Source organism: Calonectris borealis, chromosome 2, assembly GCF_964195595.1.
Source record: "Calonectris borealis chromosome 2, bCalBor7.hap1.2, whole genome shotgun sequence".
NCBI lineage: Eukaryota > Metazoa > Chordata > Aves > Procellariiformes > Procellariidae > Calonectris > Calonectris borealis.
The window spans coordinates 152,884,618-152,901,347 of NC_134313.1; the positions used below are offsets into that span (position 1 = coordinate 152,884,618).

The window sequence follows — 16,730 nt, forward strand, 5'->3', positions numbered from 1 at the left end:
TTTCTATTTCTGTATGTGAAAGATTTGAAAACTGTTTTGTGAGCATGAATGCTTCAGATAAATATTTCAGAGTAAAATTCTTTGCTGAAAAAGCAAAAGCAGAAATACTCTTTATTACAGAACACTTCCAGATATGTGGGATTACAGTCATAGTACATGCACACATTTGTGCAAGATTAATGCATAAACAATGGGGAGAATAAGGACAGAGAATGGACAGTGAGAAATGCAATATAATAGCTTTGGAAAATATTATTTGCTGCATAAAGCAGTCTTCTGCTTTGGTTACAATGGCTATTACACATACATTTAATGACTTAAAAATTTTGCCTCAGTGATTAGAGAAATGTAGGTCAAAAGAATGATTTCCTTATAATAAGACAATTACTGTTTTATCTGTATAGTTCACACATGTCTTCAAAAGATCAGTTAAGCCTGGTCATCTTTATGCAAGGAGTGCATAGCATCAGAATTTGACCACATTTAATAGTAGATGGCAAATCACTTCAGTGTGATTTTTGAGAGGTGCTGAGTATTAATTCTACTTGCAGTCATGGGAGCTAGAAGAGTCTCAGCTTTTCTGAGAAGTTAGCTCAACATAGCACAAGTTCATCAGTAGAAGATAAGGTATCCAAAAACATTGACCGTTTTGTGAAAATTTGGCCTAAAGCCAAAGCTTTTGATTAGTTAGTCACTGTTTTTATGCTTCTGGCTATTGTTTCTGCCTCAGAGACTGAGCAATGATCCAGGTATTTTGGGGCAAGGAATCCAATGAGATGCCTGAATAACTTCAGTTTACTTTTCATCTTCAGTGTTGGAAGAAGGCAAAGCAAAAGAACATTTTATTGGGATAATCTCTAATTTCATGCACACATGGCCTTTAGTCATTTGTTTTGGCACAAACCATAGAAACCACATCGTTCAGTTCCCATTTCTTCAGGTTTTCAATGTGTTCTATCTTTTTTTCCTTAGGCAAAGAGTTTATATCTAAAAATGTAATCTATGCACAAATATTTTTTTAAACCTCTACAGAAAATAAGCTCTTTATATTCAAGTGCTTCTGCGTTCCTTATCTCTAGACAGTTGAATACTTGCAGAGGAGACAGTGGGTCAGAGGAGAACACTAGATTCTGTTCCAAACCTTTTCGGTGCTTTTCCAGGTGGAACACGGCACATCCTTTTGCAGCCTGACGTTTGAGGTGCTCAGGCCTTAGTAAGTAACTGGACAGGTGTCCGACGCTTCCAAAAATCAGGCCCAATGATGCTACTGATTCATCATTATTAGGAGTTTTGTCATGGACAGAGAAAAAAGTTCACGGTAATCAAATTATGTTGCATTTTAATACATGGTATTATTTTCGAAGCACTATTCAATGGGAAATGTTTTTCTGTGAGAAAAATTCTGGAGTCCCTGTCTACTTGCATATTACCACTTTTCATTCAAACTATGAATTCTGGGGTGGTTGCTTTTTAAACAGTTGTCTTTCATAATTCATTTTGGTGCTGCATGTTTCAGAGGCAAAGGTGATAAACCTTTCCAGAGGATATGTTTTCACTTTGCTGTCAGACTATTTTAATGACCTTTCAGGACATGGTATGCACCATGTAACAAAATGATTTATCTGTCTCTTTGTGTGAGACATGTAAGCTGTGGCATACTGAGGTTAGTGTTACTTTGCCTAAAAATACAGTATTTCTCACATGACTGATATTGTCATGATTGATATTGTTATGACCTCTGTTAGTCTTACAGAGAGATTATTACAGGGACTATGAATCTAGTTTAGCAAAAAGAGACTTGTGTAGTGACTACAGCTCCTTACATCTGTCTGCTGTACTAAACAACTATCCTGAGACGCAGGAACTGTGAAAGGAGGAAACTGGTTCACATGGGTCTTCACACCAAGTCATCATTTCCAGGGACTTTCAGCTGTACAGATTCTTCTCTGAATTGATTATCATGGCTCAGCATTTTTATGTACTATCTAATAGATTTTGCATGCGACCTGAAGCTTTTAGTGGAGAGTCAAGCTTGTAAAGGTCACCATCGACGACAGAGACTTCTGCCATTTGTACTGCCAAAGTGATTTCACTATGGTACAGTTCTTCCGAAGCGAGCAAGCTGCTAGGGTGGGGTGTGACAGTTCTTGGCTGAAACATTATACCTTCCTATCCAAAGTAGCATGCTTCATGCATCTGAAAACCACAGGAAGCCAAATGCCTCCATCTGAGCTACTTTCTAATAATCTTTTACAGGTATAAACCTTCAGTATTAAGCTTGGTGCTGCTGGTGTTTGGTCCTGTGGTCTGACCTTGCACACAGCTGCAGTAGGCAGCCTCTGCACTGGCAGCATGCAAGAGTCCTCCTCAGACCTGATCCAAAGCCCAGGAAAGGTAATGGGGATATTTCCAGTCAACCTCAGTGGGCTATAGGTCCAGTACAAAGTTATGTTTTATGTGTCATTGGTAAAGCTACACATAAAAAGAGAGCCAGTGCTGCTGCTGCTGAGAGACAATACAGTTCTTAGCTGTTACGAAGTGAAGATACAGACTGCCTGCACGGCTTTGAGGTGTTTAACCTTCCTTATGAGAGCTGGGTGTTCAGCAGCTTGCTAGTTTGGACCCTAATTGGCAGAATATTCTTGTGACTCTGCATTTAATCATGGTTGCTGATTGGAGTAATTTAATCAAGGAACTGATTGGGGTAATTTGGAATAGGCCCCACTGGTGAATGTCAGTAGTTAAGATGGATGGCCCAGTGGAGACAATAGCTAGTAAAAGATAGGGTAGAGGGTAGGCAGTAAATAACTCCCATGTTGTCTGGCATGGGATACTCTAGCCTTGTTCGCTGACAGTTCCCTCTCAACTTCTCAGGATGGTGAGAATGCCACAGTCTCAAAATATTCATAGACAGGGTAAGCAGTGAGGTGAGGAAGCTTGCTGACGGTGCTACATTAGTCAGATCATTGAGGAAAGGGCAGACTGAAGAATTCTGGAAGGGCTTTGCAAGACTGAGATTCTCGACAATAAAATCGTAAATAACATCCAGTCTAGGTATACACACAGTAATGTGCACAAGGACAAAAGTGATCAGAACTTCACCTTTTGGAATTACTAACTTTGAGCTGACCTGTACCATTCAAGAACAGGTTGCTGATACAGTATTTAACTTGATGAAAGCTTTGTTTCGGTGCTCAGTAGCAGTCAGATATGTAAATCAAGCAATGATTAGGAAAGGCATAGATGACAAAACAGCGAACATTGCCATACCGTGGCACAAGTCCATGGTTTCCCCTCACGCGTGCAGTTCTGGTCCTCTCCTCTCAAAGAGGATATAATAAACATAGAAAAGGATCAGGGAGGAGCAACAACGATAAGCAAAGGTAAGGAATAACTTTGACTTGAAGAATGACTGCAGAGACTAGAAGCCTGTAGGCAGGAAAAGAGGCAACTTGCCAGGAATATAATGTGGGTCTCTAGGCTCAGGAGTGGCGTGGAGAGGTGTGGATAGGGGTCAGCCATTCAGTGTCTTTTCCAAAACAAGAACATTAAACAAAGCTAGTAGCAGTCAGGTTCAGGGCAAAAGGAGGTGGTTCTTCATGGAGCATGTAGCAGACCTGGGAAAATTGTTGCTAAAAGATGTTGTGAATGTCAGAACTATCTCTGGGCTCAAGAAAAAACTGAAGAATTACCTGGAGGAAAAATCCATTGAAGAACCTAAATATGGAGAAATCCCCTCTGGCTCAGAAAATCCCCTGACCTGAAAATAGTTGCAGACAGGGAGAGTACAAAGAAGGAAGTATCTATATATGCTTGTCTGGTTCTTTCTCTTCCCTCAGTATCCATTTGTGGCCACAGTCAAAGTCCAGATACTGGGCTCAGGGACCTTTGATCTGACACAATATAAGTGTTCCTGTGAAACTGGTATTTCTGTAGGGTGCCCCAGAGGAGAGGTCTGCAGCAGCCCTTCTGAGCTCCGCAGCAGCAGATCCCAGTGGCAGGGCTGTGTCTAAGTGCAGCACCATTATCTAACTTGCTCTTTGCCATGTCCTCCTCTGCCTTGTTTATGCAGTATGCACTTTCTTCCAAATGTTTGCATGAATTATCTGTTAAATTATAAAAGTCTCTTTTTTTTCTTGTAATAAAAAACTGGTGGTAGGTGTGGTATTTGAAAATGAGGGGAGATACGTAGACCCATTGGACTTAGTTGTCATGAAAAAGGAGAAAAAAAATTAAAAATTTTTTTTTTTCATTTTTGAAAGCTTTGGGTGCCATCTGCTGGGTTTAGTAGGACCTTACACATGGGAGCAAAATTGCTAGTTGCTGGTTGAAAAGTGCTTGAAGAATTTAATTTACCCAGGGTTGCAGTGTCTTTGTTTGCACCTCCTGGTTCTCTTGGCTCTGCTGGTAATAACCCAGGTCCATGGGCTGTACTGTGCCGCACAGAAAAGTGCCTGCTTGCGGTTTCCTTTTAATGATACCATTCAGACTGAATTCTCTAATGGTTTTCACTGTGTTTTGTCACATAATGGAGAAAGGGTGGAAGGAACGGAGCGTCTGGCATTGTGTCCTGGCCACGTATTGCAGTAGCGGAGCCCGCTCTGAGCAGCATTCAGGCTGTCCAAGGCTGCCAGAGGCAGGGTCAGGCAGACGCTGGAGAGCTGGAGAAGGCTCTTTGTCCAGGGGCCCTTGTTACTGCCTCTGTTTGATACGTGGCACAGGTGTATAGCAGCAAGGTATGGCTCTGTATGTTGAACTGTGTGAAGGAGTGGTGTGTAAGTGTACCCAGGTGGGTGAGGCACAGGTCCATGGGACGGGCATGGTGCCTGCTCTGCAGTTAAGGCACCTGGTAGCAGTGAGCTGGCATCTCTGGGCTTGCAATGTGAGATGTCCCTAGCTCTCACCTTGGGAGTACCCAAGAGCAAGGTAATAGAATAAGGTAGCCATGGGCCCTTCCAAAGGGCTGAAGCAGACTTTGTATATTCGTAGTCCAGGGGAGATGGCCAGCTCTGTGTTTGCAGAAAAATGGCCTGTGTGAGCAGCTGAGTTCAAACACACAGGGAGCTGTAATGCAGTTACCCACAGCATTGCCTTGGGACCCATCTGTCACTGTGAGACCCCTCAAGAGTAATATCCCTTTGTTTTTTTCTTCCTCACAGTTATGTCCCTGGTGTTTTTACTCCTGCTCTGTAATTTGATGATACGGGGCTTTGGCAGCAATACTGGCTTGCATGGTCCCATCCTCTCATCCATCCCTTGCTGCTTGTTCTTTCCCCAAGCCACCGTGCCCCTTATCCTCACGCTGTATGTGAGGCCCCCTATCCCCATGCTGTGTACTGCTGGGTTTAAAAAAAATAAACCAAAACTACAGCATGATGAAATAGGCTGTATTTAACCCAGACCAGTTCCTTTTTTCGAATCACAATGTGGTCTCATAAACAGTTGGGTCAGCACAAGCAAGGGAGGCCTGGTGTCTGCAGCACTGAAGGGGGAGCAAGGACACGTGGTTGAGGAGCAAGACTTCTGTATTCAGCTCTGCTTCTGAACCCCTGGATCACCCAGCTGTGGCCAGGGTTTGGCCTCCATGCCGGGGACGTCCCAGCCACCAGCAGGTGTCTGCAAGGAGACATCTGGCGCCTACATCAGCCCTGGGCTGGCGGGCTGCTCACAGCGCTCTGCGCTGCGAGGGATCCTGCTGAGTTCCCCACGTCCCGCACTGCTCTGCTTTGAGGGCTTAACGATGTGTATAAAACCAGCTAGGTGGAGGTATGCTTTGATTTTTCAACTGCACAGGCTGAAAAGAGAGTGGCTTGACAATAGTGAATCCTTGGAGCATATTTGGCTGCTCTTTTGTGCGTTCACAATATTTCACTAACTGTGCACCTATGATTTATAAGAATATAAATAGAACACATAAAAGAGGGATAATGAAGCCTTTTCCTTTGGTTTCATTCTTTTCCTTGTGTATCAAGAGATGGCAGTATATTATTCCATCCAAGCTACTAAAGACTTACAGCCTTCTCTGCTGTAGCAGGGGAACCAAATTCCTTCGGAGTCTTAGAGAGGATGTTCAGTCTCAGGCAAGTAGGCAGCCTGGCATTTTGATGATCTTTGAGTTGCAATGGTACGTCACCACATACCAGTACTACATTGATCGGTAAGGGGAAGAGATCCTAAATTTTGTCCAAAAGAACAAAAAAGGCTTAAAAATTGTAAAAGTTTCTGGTACAAACAAATGAAAAAGATTACTTCTCATGGTGTTGCATTTTGAATGATCCTCTAAGTAGAACATATGGCAGTTTTACGTAACTGTTAGCAAACAACAGCAAGAGTAAAGCAGAATAAAAATGAAGCAAAGCCAGAAGAAGAAGAAGGAAAGAAGGCAGAAATCTAGAACGCAGCCCAAAGAAGGGCAGTCAGAAGGAAAAATCTGTTTCAGCTGAGAGTTTATACTTAAACAAATTTAACATACTCTTTGAAAACTAGTTATGTTCAGCGTTCAGTCTGGATGCCTTACATATGACAAACCACAATGAGAAACAGACTTCCTTCCAATGTTTATACATTGAGTGTTAGACCTTGAACCATAGCATTTGTCGACTTCATTGAACTGTAGATCACTATTAGATTTCTGTAGCCCTTGAATTCATATTACAATGCATTAAAATTATTTCAAGCAAATGCTACCAGTGGCAACTCATGTATGGTTCATAATCACCATCTTTTTTGTATTTTCTTATACTCTGTTTTTGCTGCTGCTTTTTTTTTTTTTCCAAATCATCTTCATGTTAACACCTAGGCAATGTTCTCACCGAGGTCACTGTGCAGTGCCTTCATACTTTTGTATAGTGATTTGATTTCTGTGTTTGTCTTATTTTATGAATTAATATCTTTCAGCACCCCCAGATTCAAAAGGAGTCACAATATATCAAGTACTTATGCTGCGATGATCAAGCAACCCTGCATCAGTGGGTAACGGGAATAAGAATTGCCAAGGTGAGATTAAAAGTAAATTTAGTTAAATATGTTTTCTGTAAAATCCTGTTTTCCGCAGGTTACTGACTGTCATCACCTCAACTGGAAATATTGTGACAAGAATGGACATTCATGCTAATTTTACCATAGAAAGAAAGAACAGAAGTGCATGACAGGATGGATTTGCTGAATGTTCCTGTACCCTAGTTATCAGTGTATTTTTCTCATTAACACGAGGGTGAATTCTGTAGCTATAAAACTCATGTACTCGTAAAACTTACTCCACAGTTATCTGGCACAATAATAATACGCTGTGCTAAAGATATGCAAGCTCTGGTCAGTACAGCTGTGACATTTTTCAGACAGTTGTCGTGGTTTAACCCCAGCCAGCAAAAATAAACGCCACGCAGCCGCTCGATCACCCCCCCCCCCGGTGGGATGGGGGAGAGAATTGGGAGGGCACAAGTAGGAAAGCTCCCGGGTTGAGATAAAAACAGTTTAATAATTGAAATAAAACTAAGTAGAACAGTAATAATAACAGTGAGAACAACAACAATAACAGAATACACAAAGCAGGCAATGCACAACAGAACCGCTCACCGACCGCCGACCGCGTGTCACGAGACGGGGGGCGAGCCCCCCCACACACCTGGTTTTTATACTGAGCATGATGTCACATGGTATAGAATACCCCATTGGCCAGCTGGGTCCACCACCCCGGCTGTGCTCCCCCCTCCCGGTGCAAGCATCACCCAGCAACAGCCAAAGCATCAATGGGCCATCAACGCTCCTTTCACACCGAACCCAAAACACAGCACACCCCCCAGGCTACTGGGAAGAAAGTTAACCCTGTCCCAGCTGGAACCAGGACAACAGTTCTGCCCAAATTGTCTGCCTCACCCACTTCAAAAAGATGCTAATTTACAGACCATTTTGTTTTGCACAAAACATTAAGGGAGGTGGATTTATACATAGCCCAGTATACTGGCTGTACCTGGCTATACAGACCTGCTCCTGTTCAGTATATATTCTTTTCTGCCAGTTCTGCTGCAGGGTGACATCCACCAAAGGTGTGAGGTGAACATCAAATTATTTTGTGTCTTACACTGACAGAGCTGTTTGCTCTAGAGTCCAGGATTCAATGTCCCAAGTCTCTAGTCTGAAAATGTAATACTTGGAAAGCATTGGAAAAAGATACTTATTGAGAACATTTGGTTTTAAAGCCAAGTTTCAAGATGCTTACAGATACTGAAACGAACATAAAATGTGAGAATGATATCAGTAGGACTGTGTTTGGTCACGGGGATGCATGTTTTATTGTGTTATTTCGGAGATGCTTTCCACCTGGCCCTATACAGAAATAGGCACACTAGTTGTAGAAAGCTACTTTTTAACAAAACTGGGTAGGAAGGAATGGCGTCAGAAAAGTTGTCCGAGAGCAAAATGAATGCTTGGCCTATGTCAAGCTTCACACCGTGCTTATTGTATTGTTTTGATTGTTTTGCAGTATGGCAAGATGCTATATGATAATTACAAATGTGCAGTGAAGAAAGCTGGCTTGTCCTCTCGGTGGGCAAATCAAGGAACAGTGGAACCAGCTGCCCCTGCAGGATCCTTACCAGCAGGTACCGATGCTGTCACAGCAGTTGAAATCACATTTATTGCCCTCTTCTGTCATCATCAGTGTTGCACGTAGTCTTCGTTCAGAAAACTATCCCATTGATTCAGCAAGATAGTATCTTGTTTTAGACAGCCCAGTGTAGCTCTGATCTATAACTAAGGTAGCAGCAGAGCTCTGACTTTAAGGTTAGAACTTGAAGAATACAAAGACAGCCCACCAAAGATCAGTTTAAATCTGCATAATTTAATAAGGTATTTTTCTGTTGGCATCTGAATACAAATCCTTTTTCCTCCCTCTACATTTTACGGACTGATGGTTCATGTCTTGAAGTTTTCTGTTTGCCCATCTCTACACTGGCTGTATCGGAGATTTTTCTTCCAATGAGGAAAAGGGATGAGCGAGATATTCTGAGAATGATCATTTCAGAAAGAGATTATAGGGTGAGCCACTCTGTTTCCCAGCCTTTCACTCATTTGCATGATAAGAATGTGGGTGTTAAAGAGAAGGGTGCAAAGGAAGAAAGGATTTGGTTATTTTCTAACTTTACTTTTCCAGTAGCTTCATCATACTGCTGTTACCTATTTTATCATTATACAGATACAACAGTGCATGATATTAGCTGTAACTTGCATGAATGTTTTTAGTTGACATGCTTATGATATGCTTTATTTATTAGGAAGGTCATGCTGGCCAAATACTTACTGTCATAAAACAGGCAAAGTCAAAATCAGTGTTGGCAGTTAATATTCTGACTTCTCATGTAGACAGCTCAAAATTCTCCAAACACCTTTCCAAGGCTTCAGTTTGCCTTTTCTCAGTACCTGTGAGAAGAGGGTTGTCTTTCCACTATTCCTTGGAGTCAAATCATGGTAATAAATGCACATTTGGGCTGGGGAGACCCAGTAACAGACCGTTTCGAGATCAGGGGGTTTTCTGATGGTTGTGTACTTTAGCGATGGTGGATGGGACAGTCGTGGAGCGTTTTGTGTTCTGGTGTTGATGGCAGTAGAGAGGTGGCTGGCCAGTGGGGCTCCATGCTGGTGCTGCAGTCTGTACTGGATATGGGCAGGATCAAGGCCTTATAAAGTATGTATACATCTGTATAACTTCAGCTCCTGATTAGAATCTGGGAACACTGCATGTGATCATAAAATATACTGTTAATCTTAACTAATGGATCCTATTAAATGGTTAAGTAGCCTGGAAAGATTTTAGTCATGTATGTTGTCTCTATGGAAATATCTCTGAAGGATCATTAGCGTTCTAATTGGGGCAAGTCACTGTGATTCTTGCTGTCTTACAGTTATCATTACTGCCCTATATAAAACCTGGGGCCTAACTATAATAATATAACCTGAACTGCCTGCCTGTGAGCAGTTGTTGGCTTATGTTCTGGAAATGGAACAAAGCATGTTTTCTTCTGTTCTGTTTTCAAATGGCTGTATAGCCACGTGTATGGGCTGATTTCAGTAGGCTAAAATCTGCTATAGAAAGCTACAGTCCTGTGTGAGCTTAGCAGGGGGCTGTACTCTATTAACTTCAGTGGCAGCTAAAAGCAATGCTCAAGAAGGCAGGTGGAACTTTTGTTCTCCATCTCATGTAGCCTGTATTCCCTGGTCACACTGCTGTAGCCTGGATTTGTGTGTTCACCTATACCCCAAACTGTAGAGTCCATGGTTTTGAAGTGTCCCAAGTGCCAGGCGCATCTCTTGCAAAATACGTTGTTTGCCTCTCTGCCTCACTATGTGTCTTTAGACACTAAAAAACTAGTGTGCCAGCACAATATCATGATGTTTGAAAGATGAAGGATGTTGCTTTATTCAGATGTTCCATATCTCTACAAGGTTCAATATTTTGCATTATATATTTTGGGTATCTATATTTTGCATTATACTTGGATTACTTTTTTTTTTTTGCTTAAAACAAATATTAATTCAACATAAAATTTTGGAGAAATTGACTTGCAAAGAATTCTATAGCATTTAAATTAAAAATAGATCTTGAGAATAGAATGCATGAACTCACATAGTGGATTGACTGGGGGTCCTTTAGCTGGCTAGCTTTGTGTATAGCATATGTGCAGGTGTGTGCCAGGAGTCTTGCATAGTTTATGAAATCCATTAACAGAAGAAGAAACAGATTACCATTTAGCCATGACCCAACTTTCTGGTATATCGTATTTGCCAAGTAGGCCACTATACCTTGCACTATATAGAGTGGATCTCTCTCTGCTCTCTTTCATTTACTTAAATCTCAGCATGACTGAGGGCAGCAATGTCTTTGAGCAGTGTGAAGCCGAAACTCCTGCTCTGCTATGGACAGCAGACAAAGTGAGGAGAGACAGTAACTTGCTCCACTTGAGGGCATGGCCACAGAACCCAGGGATTTATATCTCTCTCTGCTGAGCACTTACAGCCACAAGACTGGTTTTATCTCTTTATGGAACTTCCATGTTACTCCTTCAACAAACACAGATTGTAGTTTGAGTGATCAAAATGGTACTTTGGATTAAATATGCCGAACAACATGCAGGCACAGGCATAAAACACAAGGACTTCAGACCATCTTCTGTCATCCCTTAAAGCCTAAATAACCCGAGTAAATTCAGTACACTGCAGAGTTTGTCTTACTTCTCTGAAAATTGTGTGATTTGCAGGCATGGCAATAAAAATAATTTATTCTATTTTTTGTCATATTCATGGAATCTCTTTGCTAATCAGAAAAGTATATGTTAAGATTAAAACCATTGTTGTGCTTAGACTTATATTTTAGACAGCTAAGGGTTCAAGAAGTACATGAGTGGAACTTTACTGGATCTCAGAACTGTAAATTATAATAGAGCTAAGGCAGTCATTAAGGTTTACAAATGTATGTATGTAGGCATCAAACACTATCTACTGCTTTGACATGTATAGCTTCCAAAAATCCTAGACTAAACTGGAGAGTTTATTTAATCCTCATCAGACTATACAGGGTCTGGGGATTTTTTTCCTAATTAAACCCACAAATTTGTCCTTTGGTCTCACATTCATTTACTCCGTTTGACAGTACTGGGTTATTTATGTATCTACCTTACAAACACAGTAATGTGGGCAAACGTTTTGCAGAGCTTTAGCTTAGCCAGCTAGCATATCTTTACTAATATGAGAATACAGTGAGGTTCACAAATCCTCCACGATTCCAGATGGGGGAGAAGTTTCAGAGCTGTTAGCTCATTTACTAAAGAAAATGGATCAGCCCTTCAGTTCTCATGACTGAGAGAGCAATGTTTCATATTGGTATGAAACTATGGCGCTTTTAGTCTTTAGGCTAAAGTAAATGAAAAAAACATGCAATAAAACCCGAGAATTTAGTAATACTACAGCACACTACAAACTTCAAAATGTTGTTATGAAAGACGGGTATTTAAACAATGGAAGGCCAGAGGGTAGGCTTAACTATGCCAATTTGATTTCTGCTTAGCTCCCCATCCAAAGCCAGCTCCCCATCTCTACTCCTCCGTCAACCTTAACAGTCTCCTTTTGTAATCACCATTTACAACAGTCAGAAGAAAAAGCTCTTCTTTTGTCCCCACCTTTACATACACTGATAATTTCTGTCATATATCTTCATAATTCTGCCACTTGCACTCCCTGTAGGATTGTCAGCTACAACCATGGAGGCATGTGGACAGGTATTAGTTTTAATATAAGGTATTATGTTTATTTTCCTTATGTAATGAACTGAATATGAAAAGTCACAAAATAAGCCTGAAGTAGAAAACAGACATCCTCGTGGGTTTTACTGAATTATGTATAAAACCTGTAACAAGTGGTTCCTTGGTGGAAGTTGTAAAGGTGTTTTTATAGCCTTATTCTTAGTTTGCTATTCCCTGATCTGGTTAATATCACAAAAATGTAACACTCTTCTCCTCTGTCTCCTCTCCTTGTCACAGGTGCTGTTCAGGCAAATGGACAGATTCCCCAAATTGTTCGTCGTTCCAGTGCAGAATTTCCAGAGACTCAGAAGAAAGTGGATACATCAGAGGTACAGGTCAACAGTTACTAGCAGTGCACTAGTTATATGTTACCTGTGAACCAGTTCTCCAAGTTTGTTTTTCTTCACCCACTGTCTTCCCCCCTCAAAGTGCCAGTGAGCTGCTGTGACAAGGATTTGGCTCCTGGGCAAAGTGGCTGGTTCCTTGCTGCCCCTCCTCATGCTTTACACACTGCAAACAGTGTGCCCGTTGCACAGAAGCAAGGAGCCACCGATGGGAGGTGAAGGCACAGCCATCTGCCACTTTTGTTCTTCAGAAAAAATAGGTGTGAGTTCCCGTAGCAGAAATAGGAATGTGCCCACCTTGGTGCCGTTTTCTGTCTCTGCCAGAAAACAGGTCTTGCCTTAGTAACACAAAGGATACAGTAGTGTTTTCGGCAGCGAACACTGTGCACAGCTGAAAATGAGTGTGTAAGAAAGGAGAAAGTGTGAAGAAATAAGGGAAAACATTACATGTTTTCATTAGGCTCTAAATGCATTCCTTGGTTAAGCTTCAAATTTTGTCTCCTTGCTCCATCTCTGGCTGTAAAAATACCAGTAGGGTACAGTATGAGGACTTCAAAAACATTGTACAAAAAAACCCCTGCATTTGTTTGCAGTTCATTATTCAATCCCTCCATCATGCATAAAGCGCACAGGACAAGTGAAATGAAATTCCTAGGATTTTTCTGTCACCTGCATTACATGTCCTACGCTTCTTGTTTCTGTCTTTGAGTTCTTCCTTTAAATCTGTTTCTCCATTCTGAACCTCACTTCCTCTGGAATAGATCACGTTCTCAGAACTCAGCCAGTGGTTCCCTCCTCCTGTGTCTCATTTACTTCCATCTTTGTAGGCAAGGAGAGTGAGGAAGAGAAGGCAAGCATGTTATACTTCGCTAAGGCCAGAATTAGTACCGATGACTGCAGGGTTGCAGAGCACTTTACTCTAGCAGCAGCAAACATGTTGCCATCTTTATCTCACAGCTTCTACAAGCCGGGGACCAAAGGATCAAGCTGAAGTCTTTCAGGGTGCGCTGTGCTACAGTTAGAGCACTAAGCTAGCTGGATTGAAACTGATAAATTAGCATAACTAGAAATGAATGTCTTACAAAGCTTTTTTTTCAGGACAGCAGACTTCTCCATTACAAGAATAGATAGCATGTTTATGTAGTAATTGTCAACAGCTACCCGTTGCTTCTTGAAAAAAAAACAGAAGAGCAAATTATATTCAGATATCAGCAAATGGACTTTATTTATCTTCAGAGTGTCAACTAGCAAATACAATTTAAAAGAAAAGCCATCTAAAATTTTATCAAAATAAACATCTCCATAATGAACTGCTATCCTACATTTTATTTTTCTTAACTTGTATGATGGATGCTTTGATTCATTTTTCCTTCAAAAAAGTTGTCAGAGGGTTTGAACGTCTCGTGGCTTTGCAAACATGGCTAGAACTTAGTGGCCTCAAGGACCTCTTTGTCGCACCATTGATTCAAAAGTGGAGGAGGCGTGTGCATGTGCCTTGCCCAGCAGGCAGAAGACGCCCTTCCCCAGGCTTATCAGTGGCCCTTGCCAGGTCACCGGTGGAGTATCTTGCCCCCGCTGTGCACCGCATGGAATCATGAGAGACAGCTTTCCCAAGCGCCTCTCTTCACAGTGCTTTGCAGCGCTCTCCCTCCCGCAGAGGGGGCCCAGAGCACTACCCTGCGGGTGAATGCATGTCACACCATGGTGCAGAGTGCTGCGGACAGTGAATCCAGACACATAAACTTCAAATTCCCAAATCTCTCCACCTTCTTCCTGGTTCACTGCTGTTGTGTCTAATGAGATTGGCAGAGATAAGTGACTTCATTATTTTAGCTTTATCCAGAGATCCAGCAGTCACAGCTAGAATGGGAGATGGAGATACAATGGGGATGAGAGCCAAAACTACATCTGCTTTTTATGTTCTCAAATCTTGCTCTGTATTTTTGGATGTAAAAACACAGCACAGGGGTTTTTTTAAGTCTTCATGTTGTCAGGGAATGAACAGCAGGGTGGAACATCAAGAAAGTATCTTCATATGTCTTACTAACTGCTAATTCTAACAACTAACAACTAACTAATTCTTTGAAATTTTAAAAGCACTCATTTTCTGAGGACAGCACTCAAAGAAGCACTATGAATACTATCAACAGGGAGGTTTCTACTGTCAAAGCTCTGTGGGCAGCTCCAGAAAGAAAACAAAATACTGTTTGCACTCTTTGGGCGAAATGTACTCTACTTCATTTCACTGTCTACCGCACTCTTATGTATTTTCACATCTTTTCACTGTTCTTAGGCAGTGGCATTAGTTTACACATGCACTGACTGTGTCTTGTCCTTTTATTCCTTCTGCTTATTAAAGGCTAAGTCAAATAACGTCAGTGCGCCTGGCCTGGCACAGTCAGTGATGAGGCCACAGAAACACCAGAGTAAGAGGAACTCACTGCAGCCTCCTCCTCCACCTGAAAGGCGGTCATCTGCTATTTCCGTTTCACCAATTCTACCCTCCAAAGTCAAACGAGACAGTGGCATTTTCCTAACAGATCCAGACAGCTTTCCAGCACCGCCACCTATGTTGAAGATTGATTTTCCACCACCACCGTCTGATTTCTGTGAACCTCCTCCTGATTTTGTGCCTCCACCACCACCAGCCTCCAGCAGCGGTAATGGAGACTTGCCATTACCCCCTCCACCTCCACCTGTCTCCAGTAAGCCACCACCTCCAACAAAGAAACCTGTGCCACTTCCTTCAAAAAGGGTAGAAAACACAGGACAAGCTGGAGAGCCACGGTCAGCTGGGCCACCTCCGATTGGGGGTGGAGGCAGGCAAGCAGATTTCATGTCTGACCTAATGAAAGCTCTTGAGAAGAAAAGGGGCAGCAGCTCCTGAACTCTGGGAGCAGGTGGACTTCAAGCCATAGCTGTTTCTGTGAGGCATCATGGAAGGTCGTGCTGGATCAGGGCCCACCAGGAGGAATTCTCCTTCAGAGTTCCTCCTGGGGGCCCCAAGAAGTAAGGTGGGGTGCCCTCTGTCCCCCACATTGTCTCCACAACCTGCTCCTTCCTCCCCCCACCCCCATTAACTACCATTCCAGCACCAGGCTGAGGTAAGAAATTGGCTGTAGAGTCTTGCTTCACTCCATCAGGACAGCCAGGGATAGTGGAGCAGCACTCTCAGAGCCAGCCAGCGAGTGACATGCGTCTTCTGTGGCTGCCTCTCTAATAGAATTGGAGCTGAAGGGAAAAATACAACAATGTTCTCGTGTGGATTTTGGGGAGTGGGAAGATCCATTTTCACAGAATTCCCCTTAAAGGTTCTTTATCAGAGAACCCCAAATTGTGAGGTTTTTTTTAATAAAAGGACCCTTTCTCCCCTCCTCCTCCCCCAAAAAATAGCCTGTCTTAAAAAGTAAAACCTCAGCTAGATTATTCTGAGATGCAAGGCAGGACCAAGGCCATTTCCAGACAGTGTCACCCCAAATGTTATACATTCCTGTTTCCATATGCAACTCCAGTCATACCTGTCAGCACTCACAGTTGCTGCCTTTAAGTCTCGTTTATTTGGTTAATCTTAAACAAAAAAAAAATTATTTCAAAATGTTGTATGCTTTCCTTGGTAAGCAGGGATTTTTTTTTTCCTGTTGGTTAACATTTGTCTTCAAACTGTACCTAGAAATAGTCTGTCTTCTGAAAGACTTCATAATTATCTTGTACCTGATATGAATGTCTCCTCCTACGTTTTTTTTTCATTTGTTCTCCCATTTTAATTCTCCATTGTTCATTTAGGCAGCATTCATTATTAGCGCTCAAATAAAAATAGCTTCTATTCTAAATCTGCACAAAGTGTCACAGTTAATGAACAGGCATTTTACTGGCAATTGGTACCACTTCAAATACTTTAAAGAGTTTTTGCCTCTACCTTCTAAATTCTTTATTTCTTCCAGTCTTTGTCTCCTCTCATGCACACAGTCTGCTAAGATTCCATAAATAATATATTTCTGTATTTTATCCGAGTATGGACAGCAGTGCTGGCTGGCCCCTCTCTCATTTATTCATATGGTCCCTACTATATTTGCACATTTCAGTGGCTGCATGA

The 16,730-nt window shown here is 42.0% G+C and overlaps 1 protein-coding gene across 1 annotated transcript in view; it reads left to right on the forward strand.

The window, feature by feature from the left end:
• APBB1IP (amyloid beta precursor protein binding family B member 1 interacting protein) overlaps positions 1-15,985 on the forward strand; it is a 68,789-nt gene extending 52,804 nt beyond the window's left edge. Inside the window, exons 11-14 of the mRNA XM_075143945.1 lie at positions 6,898-6,996; positions 8,483-8,600; positions 12,531-12,622; positions 14,997-15,985. Of these exons, the coding sequence (XP_075000046.1) occupies positions 6,898-6,996; positions 8,483-8,600; positions 12,531-12,622; positions 14,997-15,524 (837 nt within the window). The 3' untranslated portion in view covers positions 15,525-15,985. The remainder of the gene's footprint in view (positions 1-6,897; positions 6,997-8,482; positions 8,601-12,530; positions 12,623-14,996) is intronic.
• The last annotated feature ends 745 nt before the right edge of the window (positions 15,986-16,730 follow it).